Source organism: Malaclemys terrapin, chromosome 21, assembly GCF_027887155.1.
Source record: "Malaclemys terrapin pileata isolate rMalTer1 chromosome 21, rMalTer1.hap1, whole genome shotgun sequence".
Lineage (NCBI taxonomy): Eukaryota > Metazoa > Chordata > Testudines > Emydidae > Malaclemys > Malaclemys terrapin.
This window is the reverse complement of record NC_071525.1, coordinates 6,603,733-6,615,229: the sequence shown is the minus strand read 5'-3', so window position 1 is coordinate 6,615,229 and position 11,497 is coordinate 6,603,733. Positions and strand designations below refer to the sequence as shown.

At 46.1% G+C, this 11,497-nt stretch overlaps 1 protein-coding gene across 1 annotated transcript; it reads right to left on the bottom strand.

Annotated features, from left to right (window-relative positions):
* Nucleotides 1-5,158: 5,158 nt before the first annotated feature.
* On the bottom strand, nt 5,159-9,543 carry LOC128827468 (immunoglobulin alpha-2 heavy chain-like). The gene is made up of 5 exons (XM_054011356.1): nt 9,245-9,543; nt 8,386-8,697; nt 7,608-7,730; nt 7,163-7,209; nt 5,159-6,054 (listed from the first exon to the last, which is right to left on the bottom strand). The coding sequence occupies exons 1-5, from the start codon at nt 9,465-9,467 to the stop codon at nt 5,959-5,961; spliced, it is 801 nt and encodes a 266-aa protein (XP_053867331.1). The 5' UTR covers nt 9,468-9,543; the 3' UTR covers nt 5,159-5,958.
* Nucleotides 9,544-11,497: the final 1,954 nt, after the last annotated feature.

Below are 11,497 nucleotides of genomic sequence, written 5' to 3'. Positions count from 1 at the left end.
ATGCCTTCCCCTGTAATCAGAATCTTCTCTGGACCTTCTGCCATCTACAAAATCCTCCCTGTAGGTCTCTCCTCACCTCATCGTCTCTCCATCACTTTGCATATCTCACTGGAAAACATCTCTTATCTCAGATGCCTCTCAATTCCCCTTTACTCCTGGTATTTATTATTATTTAGCTCTTTACAGGGATTCATACGTACAATCTGGGTGAAAGCTGCCTTAGAGATCAGAGCTACATTGTCTTGTGGTCCCTGTAATGTCTCAATTCACCTTTCTCCAAATTCTCTAGAGAAATTCTAACTAAGACATAGAATAATTCTGCTTTCTGTGATGGAAAGTTACATAGAAGCAGCTCTGACTGTGGCTACTTCACCCCTATTTCACATCTGAGTCTCCCTTTACCTCAAATACAATATCACTCACCTGCAGGATACCTGGTACTTTTCTTCACACTGCTGCCAGAAGAGTTGAATTTGACTTCACAGGTGAAATTCTTCCCACTGGTCCAGGTGTCCATGGGGACGCTGATGTGATTTATGCGCGTTAAAGATCCATCCTTTGCTTTCAATGAGCGCGTCAGCCCCTGTTCCTGCAGCTCCCCAGAAACACTCCAGGAAACATGGACTGGGCTGGACACTCCATGGATCACGCAGGCCAGATTTGCTGTCTCAGTGATTTGAATATCATGTGCAAATGGGACCAGAAGCATCACCCAGCTGCTGTTGGTATAACTGTCTGAGGAGAAGGAGGTGGAGAATTCAGTGTGATGATCAGATGAGCTGCAGTCTGATTAAAGGTGTTAATCTTTCACTAAGAGAAGGTGGGTGAGGTAATATCTTTTATGGGACCAACTTCTGTTGGTGAGAGAGAGAAGCTTTTGAGCTTCCACAGAGCTCTTCTTCAGGTCTGGGAATTTACTCAGAGTTCTGTGTGAGCTCGAAAGCTTGTCTCTCTCACCAGCAGAAGTTGGTCCCATAAAATATATTACTTCACCCCCCCTTGTCTCTCTAATATCCTGAGACCAACACGGCTACAACAACACTGTCACTAAGGCATTAATTCAAAGAAACGTCTATTGAAGAAGGAGATAGCAAATCATCACACCACCACTAACTAGGAGGTAGCACAATACATATCAGCACTAGCCAGGAGGAAAAGTGTGTGCAATTTTAATTTTTTTGTAAACATTTCATTAACTCAACATATAGTTTCATGCAGTCATGGCTCTTAGGTTAGAAATATTCCCCTCCTGGGTGCCCTGAACAGTCACTGAGAAACTTCAATAGTTTATTTTCGGCACTTTCAAGTTTTAACATTTTTACTTATAAAATGTATGTGTATTATATCCCTTCTGTACCCATAGTATTTATTGTTTAGCTGATCTGTTTGGCTTAAAGTATGCTTTCCTTGGAACCATTCATCAATAGATATGGTATCTTGTTACATTTTAATGGGAACATGAAATATGCTTTGTCAATCAATTATTAGTCTCCTTAAACAAGTTAAATGGTTCCTTACCTCCAACAATCAGTGTGGATCCATTCCCGAAGATCAGGTAGCTGCTGTATTTATATGCACAGTAGTAAATGCCAGACTCAGTCTTTTGGACATTGCTGATTTCCAGGGTCGAGCTGTGTGTCTCGTGTTTGCAAGCAAATTTACTTACATTTTGATCATCCGAACAGCGCTTAATGCATGTTAGAGTCTCACCTTCTCTTCTCAAATACCAAAACACTTTCAATCCTCCTCCTTCCAAGTTTTCCGTGGAAGAACAGTGCATCTTGGCGGTGTCATTAACTTCCACAAACTCGATCCGCTGAGTCTGGTACAGAAATAACTGCACTCCTAGCACTGGAGAAATAAAATATCATTATAGCCAGTTTCCATCAAGTCTCCAACTGCCACAGATGGACTGGATAGCTCAGCCATAGAATTTAGTTAATCTGACATCATCTATGCTCTGCAGCCTAAATGCTAAAAAAACCCTGCTATTAACATCCAGCTAAAGTCTGAAAACATATCATAGATATTCAACACTGAAGAGGCTGATTTCTCAATTCCAAAGCTTAATGCAGAAGTTTTACCTAAGGAAGATAAAACCAAATACTCGGCAAAGATCATTTTCATAAAAAAAGTAGAACAAAATCCTGACACACCGGCCCAAAGGCTGATGCCCAGTGCACTGCTGCAGTGACTGGGTTCAGTGTCTCGGGTATGTCCAGTGAGGAACGCCTCCGAGGAGGATGTGCTCTGGTGATAGACAGTAGATGGGTGGGGTAAAGAATCTACAGAGGCTACAGCATTTCTTGTAGAATTTCTCTGCAGTCCAATGGCACAGGAGTGTATATAATGATTGAGAATAAATTTAAACATCCAGAATATGGATGATCTATATAAACAAATGGATATGACTTCGGAGCATAAGTCCCTTTGACTTTCAAAGGAGAATGCTCCTAAATCACTAGGTCTTCTGAGAATCGCAACGTAAATCTCTCCCCAGCCTTCATGTTTGGTTTAATGGATCATATTTCGTGTTGGTACAACACAGACATGTAATGATCATTTGGCATCGTGTCTTGGACGACTTTAATTGTACCTTAAATCCTCACACTGAAAGCTCTGATATTTGACAAATAAGAGACTGTGGGATGCAATTTTCAATTGTACAAGTCCCAGTCTCAAAAGTTATTTAGGGCCAGATTGTCAAAAGTATTTCAGTGCCTATAAAGGCAGAGAGGTGCCTAGCGGGATTGTCAAACATGGCTAAGTGGGTTAGGGGCCTCACTCCTACTGAAGTCAATGGAAGTTAAGGGCCTCCTCCTGGATCTATCAATAAACTGGCTAAAAACAAACTGAAAGGGGCAGGTTAGAAAGTTGTGTCTCGCTGCACAAAGTAGGCAGAGAGAAGTAAAGTGCATCTATCAGTGACCCTTCTGAAACAGCTGACAATAGAGGGCAACATGGGCTAGCGAATAGAGCAATTGGCTCAAAAAAGACCAGATTCCCCAGGTTACTTCTCCATGTCTCCTTAGACTGCACCCCATTTTTTGAGACTGCACTGACTGGCTGCAGCTCCCCTGGCAACGTGGGGATCGATCTGTCACAAACCCCTTCCAGGCAGTTCTTCCTTCTTCCTTCCTTCCCTTTCACTCCCTGGGCTAAATCCTGCAGTCCCTGACTGAGGCAATGTTAAGTGGAAGCAAGAATTTGGCTGATGAAGGATGACTGGACTGGCCAAGTTTCTGCCTGATTTCTAGCCCAAGGGTGTAACTCACAATGACACAGCTTCCCCTTTGCACCAATGTAAAGAGGAGTTTAGAGAAGCAGAAATTACACTCACACCCACTTCCAGGCCCCTGGGCGTTATCATGGAGGAAAAGGGCTTAATGCAGATGAGAATCAGGTCCCCAGGGTCACTGTTAAGGGGCTGAATGTTGTCAGTGGTTGTACAGAGAAGACCACAGAAATCATAACACTATTCGAGAACAATGTCTCCCCAGCAAAGTCCCTTATAAAAGAAAGTGCCTGTTACAAACCACCCAGTAATACTGATTGACAGTGGCACAATGCTTTATTTACTGCTCGAGAGATCCGAACACACTGCTTTACAATGGGCAGTGCTTAAAGGAACTGAACATAGGCACTGATCCTAAAAGCCGCTGAGCACCCACCACTCCCCTTGACTTTGCTGAGTGTGGGGAGTGTCCAGTGTGTCACAGTCGGTGCATCAGCACCGTGCAGGATTGGGCCCTTACACTGTATTCAGAAATCCCTTCATGCACGGTGGGGGTGGAGCGGGACAGCTGTCTGACAGCCCCATAGCAGCACGGCGCAGTGCCTTAGGGCAGGAAGTGAAAAGGAGCCATGGAGCCAACTGCAGCTACATTTTACACTCGTGTGATTACCAGGGCTGGGCAGAAAATGGATTTCCCACCCCACACACATTTTCAAGATATCGAAAACTTTTCCTGTCATGAACTAGGAGGAAAAAATCAAAGTCTCAAAAATTTTTCTGGAACCAAAAATCATTCTGGGGTTGGGTGAAAGGAAGCGTTTTGTTTGAATAATTTTGAAATGTTTCCTTTCAATTTGGACCATCTAAAATTTGGACTCTGTTCCATTTTCTTTCAGCAATAACCAGCTTAAACTTCTAAGCACGGCGTCGTTTTGAACTGGAGAACCGGATTGGTTCATTTTTCAATTCTGAAACTTTTTGGAAAGTCAAAAAATTCATCAAAGCTCAGCCCTTTCCTATGGGGGAAAAAACCCTACATTTCAACACCTGGGCATTTTCTGACCAAGAAATGTTCCTTCTAAAGACCTGACCAGCTCTAGTAATAACCCAAATGGGATGTTGGCCAAGGAACCAGAGCCAGCCGCTGTCGTCTTGCTGAAAGCTTCCTCAGTGACTGCAAGTCACCGTTCATTCCAGCCCTCAGTTTGAAGTCACAATGGAAATCAGGGCCCTCCTGGGTTCAATACTCAAGGTAACATGAGATCAGATTCAGTCCCTTAGTCATTCATTTTTTATTGGCGCTCAGAGAATCACAGACATGTCAGGCTATAGGGGAAGTTGACAAGTCATCAAGGTCCTGCCTCAGCACAGGGGTCTGGACAAGTAAAGCTAGACCATGCCTGAGAGGTGTTTGTCCAACCTGCCAGTGACGTGGATTCCACAACCTATTCCAGAGCTGAACTCCCCTTGGAGTTAGAAAGTTTTTCCTAACATGTAACCTAAATCTCCCTTGCGGCAGTTTAAGCCCATAATGTGCCCTGCCTTTAGTGGAAATGAAGAACAATTGATCACCATCCGCCATGTTTGAAGGTGTGTGTGTAACAAGTCATGTGTTAACACATTCATTGCATCATCCATCAAAAGAAACACAGATGCAAAGTGGGATAGAAAGGGCCGGATTCTGCTCTCAGAGACACCGGTGTCAAGCTGGAGTAACTCCACTGACTGCAACAGAGCTCCTAGAGGTTTACACTGCTGGAAACCAGAGCAGAATCTGGCCCAAAGGATTGAAGAGATCACCTTTCTTATTACACAATAACCTGAGCTTGATGCATTGAACAGGTAATAAAGGCAACACAAACACCACTAGTGGGGTTGCCGTCTGTTTTTAATGAGTGACAGTTCGAATGACAGCTTGAAAAACAACAAGTTGTGATGTAAACAGGCAGCGCGTGCAGGCTCAGGCCCTTGGAGAGCTCCAGTCATTGATAACGTGTTGTTACCGTTAGATGGGGCAGAGGGGCTGGCACATGGGGGCCTGTGGATCTCGCCCAGGGGGTAAAGCAGCAGCCTGTTTAGGTTGAACTGGAATAGCAGCTCCCGCACGGGCCTGGGGAGAGATTCTCATCCCTCCCAGCTCCTCCTGCATCCATCCTTCCCCTTCACAATCCCATTGCACGTCCATGTAACGTTACTGCAAAGGTAGCACGAGCCTGCTGAGGATCAGGGGAGCTGGGAGCTGTGGCATATACAGGGCTGCACGTCCCCTCTGCAGGCTCCTGCCATCCGGCCTCACTCTTTGTGCAGGGAAGTTTCAGCCGTTCAGCTGCGTCCGGGTCCCTCTGCAAATGCGGGGAGGATGATGATGATTGTGTTACCATAGCACCCAGAGTCCCAGTTATGGAGTAGGCCCCATTGTGCTAGGTGCTGCACAAACACAGAACGAAGAGACAGTCCCTGCCCCAAAGAGCTTCCAATCTAATACACATGTGATGTGTAAAGTCATCTACACCCTGATGCCTTTATATCCCAAAAGGAGATTTCCCACCTCATGAGGCTGGACTCTGTGGGGATCTTCTGAGCTTTTTATTCTAAACAGAGAAGTGAAGAAAATAAAAAAGAAAGGAGACGGAGACGGACAGAGCCTTCTTCCAGCTGCTATGTCTGATCAGCAGAGAACCAACCATCAGTTCCCACGTGTGGATTCCCCTGCAATAGACGGTTCACGGGTTTACACTTTTCCCTCTGGCTGGTCGCTGCATCGTGCGCCCGTTGCGATTCCGTGAATCAAAATCCAGATGAGTGTATAAGATTCCATCCTGTTCGGTGACAGTTAGAAAAATTAGCCACCGCCTTGTAAAATGAAGGAGGTGATCAGAGAGAGCTGGGATGAAGTTCTGACAGAACTGAACATCCAAGCGAGTTTAGCCTGATGAAAAATTCCCTCTCATCTCTGATTCTTCTGCTTGTCCTCTAAATTGTGTGTGTTTTCAAAACCAGCGCTGCATTCTGTCTTTAGGAACTCACCCGCTGATAATATTCTGCCAGATCCAAACCCCATATAAATGCACACTCTCCTACTGAGGTCAGTGACCTTTGGATCAGGCCCACAGCACCTGTCACTGGAAACAGGGCTGGTTCCAGGCACCAGTTTGGCAAGGAGGTGCTTGGGGGGGCCACTCCGGAAAGGGGCGGCAGGTCCAGGTAGTCGGCGGCAATTCGGCGGACGGTCCCTCACTCCTGCTCCGAGCGAAGGACCTTCCGCCGAATTGCCGCCGCAGATCGCTATTGCGATCACGGCTTTTTTTTTTTTTTTTTTGGCTGCTTGGAGCGGCCAAAACCCTAGAGCCGGCCCTGACTGGAAAATCTTGATGTGCCTTACAAATATAATTTCTTACAGCTCTTTATGCCAAAAATGTTCCCAGCTGCACACAAAATCACTGTAAAGGGCATCGTCAGTAACAATAGAACATTAAAGTTCTCAGCATTCTTGCGCAGTTGATCTTCTCATCCGTTTTTGACATATGGGGAAACTGAGTGAGAGCATGTAAGTGACTTGCCCACCATCCCACAGTAAATTGGTACCAGAGTTAGCATGAAGGCTCCTTGCTCCCCTTCTGCTACTCCAACAGCTAGACCTGACTTTCACCTTCACTTCAAGGTCCATCAGTTTAAGTGTGAAATGTATAAAGCTGGACTGAGGGACTAGAAATGGCTGAGAGACACAGTGACTGACACTCTGAGTACATGTTGCAGACCTGAAGAGGGGCTCCGTGTAAGCTCGTAAGCGTGTTTTCTCACCAAGAGTAGTTGGTCCAATAAAAGATATTACCTCACCCACCTTGTCTCTCTAGTATGGGACCAACACGGCTACAACAAACACTGCAAAGATTGATTTAGACCCAGATCGTTTGTAACATGACGTACCTGGTGCTCCTCTGAAGCTGGAGATGCTGAGATCCTGGGCTTGAATCCTGGAACAAACAAAGACAACAGTAAATGTTCCTCTTCCACGGTCACTCCCCCAGCTGTAGTTCATTGACTAATGGTGCATCCGAGCTGTGGGTGCGCAGGGCACCACCATGCATGGCACATGGAGAGAGGCTCATCAGAAAGGCTAGTGCTCTTTGTGAACTATAGACAAGGTGCCTGGGCCATGGGCAGAAGCCTTTCTACATCGCTCCCTTTGTCACGGAGAACAAAGCCGTTCTCCCAACACAGGAAATTCAAGTTTCAGAAAACAAACATTCTGAGATCAGTGCTGGTAGTTGTGACATTTGCAGCGTGTTCATGTGTTGGACGGGACAGTTACAAGCAGGGGAGTAGGATTTCTCTCTGCAGAAGAGTGTCTGGGCTGGGCTGTGTTTCTTACCTAGCGTGGAAGGACAGAGGGTCCAGACGAGGCTCAGAGACACCACCAGCAGCAGCAGACCAGCACCAGCCGCAAGGGGCACAATGTAATGTGAGCACTCACTGGCAGGGGCTGTGGAGGAAGCTAAAAAACAGACACAAGTAAGTGGTTGACTCAAGCCAAGAGGGTCATGATGCCACCACATCCAGCTCTCCCTTCCTGATCCCCACTTCACCACAGGCCTTAACCCCCGAGGACTGAGACTACAGGAGCCTTCAGCATCTTTCACCTTCTGTGTTGTGCCCCTTTCATTAGGCCGATTTCTCCTGTAACCAGAATATTCTCTGCATCTCCTGCCATCTACAAAATCCTCCCTGTAGGTCTCTCTTCACTTCATCACCTCTGAACATCTCAGCAGGAAACAGCTCTCTGCACCCTCAAGTGCCTCTGTTCCCTTCTCCCTCTGACACTGGCTGTTGTTTAACTCTGTAGGGTGTTTTACAGATACAGTTGGCATATCAGTTTCTATTGAAAATCACTGCCGGTGAGCACTGCAAGTCCCCTTTCCTCCTTCCCCAAAGTTCTCTGCAGCTCTGCCGGCTCCTACATATTACCCGACATTTCACAACTTTCTCTAATTGCAAATTGTGTTAAAGTAGCTCTGACCATGGACACTTTACATGTCTAATTACCGTCATAATTATCATAGCGCCTCGGAGTCCGAGTCATGGACCAGGCCCTCACTGGGCTATCGATCTGACTTCCCTCTACTCCCAGACCCTAATATAAAATCACTCACCTTCCATATACCTGGCAATTTTCTTAACACTCTTGCCAGATGAGTTGAATTTAACATCACAGGTGAAATTCTTCCCACTGGTCCAGGTGGCCACGGGGACACTGATGTGATTTATGAACACCAAGGAGCCATCCTTTGCTTTCAGTGAACGCGTCAGCCCCTGTTCCTGCAGATCCCCAGAAATACTCCAGGAAATTTGGACTGGGTTGGACACTCCATGGACCACACAAGCCAGATCAGCCGTCCCGGGGGAGAGGAGGCTGTGGGGAGATGGAGCCAGAGGCAGCACCCAACTGCTGGTGGTGTAACTGTCTGTGGAATAAAGCAGAAAGTTCAGTGTGACGCTCAACTGAGCTGCAGTTTGATTCAGGGGGTTACTCGTACAAGATGAAAGTAGCTCAAAGGATAAATGTGTTGTACAATAGGAAAATATGAAGAAACTGAAAAATGAAATGAAATCCAGCCCAAACTAAACACATATTTGCACTTAGAAGAATGGAAACTCTGTACTATCTTAGAAACTGATGCAGTCCTAAGAACATTTCCTAATTTCAAAGTATTGTTTCATTCAAATATGGCTCATAGGTGAAAAATATTCCTAGCACGTGCCCTGGAGACAGAAAATCTTCAAGAGTTCATTTTCACAAATTTCATATTTTTAATTGTGCAAAATACATTTTTTCTGTTCTTTCAGCAGCTAGTGTTTACTTGCTCTATTTTGGATTCAGACAGGTCTGTCTTCTAACAATTCAATCTTTGATAAACAATCACAGCAGCTTTTTACATTTTAACGTGCACATGAACTATGTCAGCATTGTCATTCCATTTCTTTCCTATTCATCCAGTTCTGTTTTCTTACCTCCAACAATCAGGGTGGATCCGTTGCCAAAAGTCAGGAAGATGATGTACGAATCGGTACAGTAATAAACCCCAGAGTCATTCCTTTCGGCATTGTAGATTGCCAGTGTCAAGTTGTGTCCTTCCGATATGCAAGCAACTTTACTTACATTTTGATTATCTGAGCATCTCTTAATTAACATGGGGGCCTCGCCTTCCTGTCTCCTGTACCACTGAGCTGTCATACCTCCTGCTAAAAATTGTTTTTCGGAAGAGCACTGGATCTTCGCTGTATCATTAATGTTCACAAACAGGAACGGCTGAAATTGGTGCAGATATCCCTGTACTTGTACCACTGTAGGAAGAAAAGAGGTTGTGTCATTAGAGTCAATATTCAGTAGATCATGATCTACCCTAAATAAACTGGATAGATCAGAATAAAAACAGATGCAATCGGATGATATTACTGTTCTACAGCCAGAGCACTGGAAATTAAACTAAAACTGTGCACAAGTGAATAAAGAGCATCTCAACTGTGCTAAGCTATCATGAAAGCCCATGTCCTATTGAAAAGGCTCCTTTCTCAGTTCCAAACCTTAACACGATGTCTAATGCAAAAGCTTTACCCATGAAAGACAAAAGCAGATACTTGGCGAACAGCATGATTGTAATAAACAATATAATGAAAGATGAAATCTAAAAGCACCCGTCTGGTCCGCTGCTCAAGTGGAAAAGGTCTAACGTGCTGGTGACAAACGCCTCCGGGGGGGATGTGCTGTGCTGATAGATGCTTTGAACAGGGTTGGTTGTTTTTTTTAAAAGAACTCTTTGGGGACAAACTATTTCTTATTGCCTGTTGCTGCATTTGACTCAAACCTGGATCTATTGTTATGATTCAGGATAATAAAATAACTACCAGGATATGGCACAATGTAGAATATGCAGGAGATTGTATTAGACCTGCCTCTGTGTTGAACTGAGACAGGGTGTACCAGGGCTTCCTGACGAGTCAGGCTGTTGCCTACGACACTGGTTAAAGGTGCGATTGTGCAGACAGCATTGTCCCTGCTGCCTATGGCAAATGATTTTCCCAAGGTTCAGCGCCCACAACTGGGGTCAGATTTTTTTAAGAGCCCAGCTCCCATTAGGCACCTAACTAACAACATGATTTTCACGAGGGCTCTGCCACTCCCACTGGAACACTTACGGCTGGATACTCAAGAGATCGGGGCCCAATAGGCACCCAATGCACTGAGCACTTGTGAAAAATCTATCCCTTAGGTCAGTTCCTGAGGTTACGTCTACACTGCAAAAAACAAACAAACAACCCCACAGCAGTGAGTCCCATGGGGTTTCAGGTCATGGGGCTTGTGCTAGGGGGCTAAGAATAGAAGTGCAGATGTTCCCATTTGGGCTGGAGCCCTGGCCCTGAGACCCTCCCCCATCACTGGGTTTCATAGCCTGGGCTCCAGCCCGAACAGGAATGTCCACACTGCTACTTGTAGCCCCGTGACTCTGAGCCATTTGACCCGGGCTCTGAGATGCGCTGCCGCGGGGTTTTCCTGGCTGTGTGGACGTACCCTGAGGGAGCCTGTACTCTGCAGCTGGGAGGGAGGGTAGACAGACACGTGCCAGCTGAGCAGTGTGGCCACCGTGGCATGGGCTAGCCACGCAAGTACGGACCCAGGTGGTCGGGCATCACTGTACTCAGTGTACATCGCTGTACGTGCTGCTGCAGCCACGCCGCTCTTTTTTAGTGCGCTGGCTTGAGCGGCTCCGCTCCCAGCTGCAGTGTGGACGTACCCTGAATAGGAGCCAGGCTCGTCTCAAAATGAGGCTCCACCCAGGGGTGATGAACTCTTGAGAAACCTGGGTGCTCACAGTGCGGCTCGCTTCAGAAATGAGAGCAGGAAATCCCTGAGAGTGAATCGCCAGACTCCAGAACAGCTCAGGCTTTGTCACCTGCCTCCAAAGTGGGCTGTTTCTGACTCTGCATTTTTCCACACGCCAAACTCCCCTTGATTCGAGTGGAATAGTGCTGGGTGCACCAGGAACACAGGGTCTGGCCTTGTTAGCCCAGAGTTTGGGGGGCTGTAAGGGGCATCGTGGGTGCCCTACAAACACTTCCTGGAGCACAATACACCGTGATTAATCCTGGGCTTGGGGTGGCTTTGGTACCTGTGCATTTTGTTTGGCTCCTCATTTATAACAAGAACTCTGAGTTTTTCATAAGCAGATCTCAAAGTGTTTGACAAAGGAGGTCAGTAGCATTATC

Coding starts and splice junctions, on each gene's coding strand:
- LOC128827468 (XM_054011356.1), bottom strand. CDS start 9,467: ATGACAGCTCAGTGGTACAGGAGACAGGAAGGCGAGGCCCCCATGTTA. Junction 8,698..9,244: donor ATCCACCCTGATTGTTGGAG/GTAAGAAAACAG, acceptor TTTATTCCACAG/ACAGTTACACCACCAGCAGT. Junction 6,055..7,162: donor CAGCTTCAGAGGAGCACCAG/GTACGTCATGTT, acceptor GTCACCGAACAG/GATGGAATCTTATACACTCA.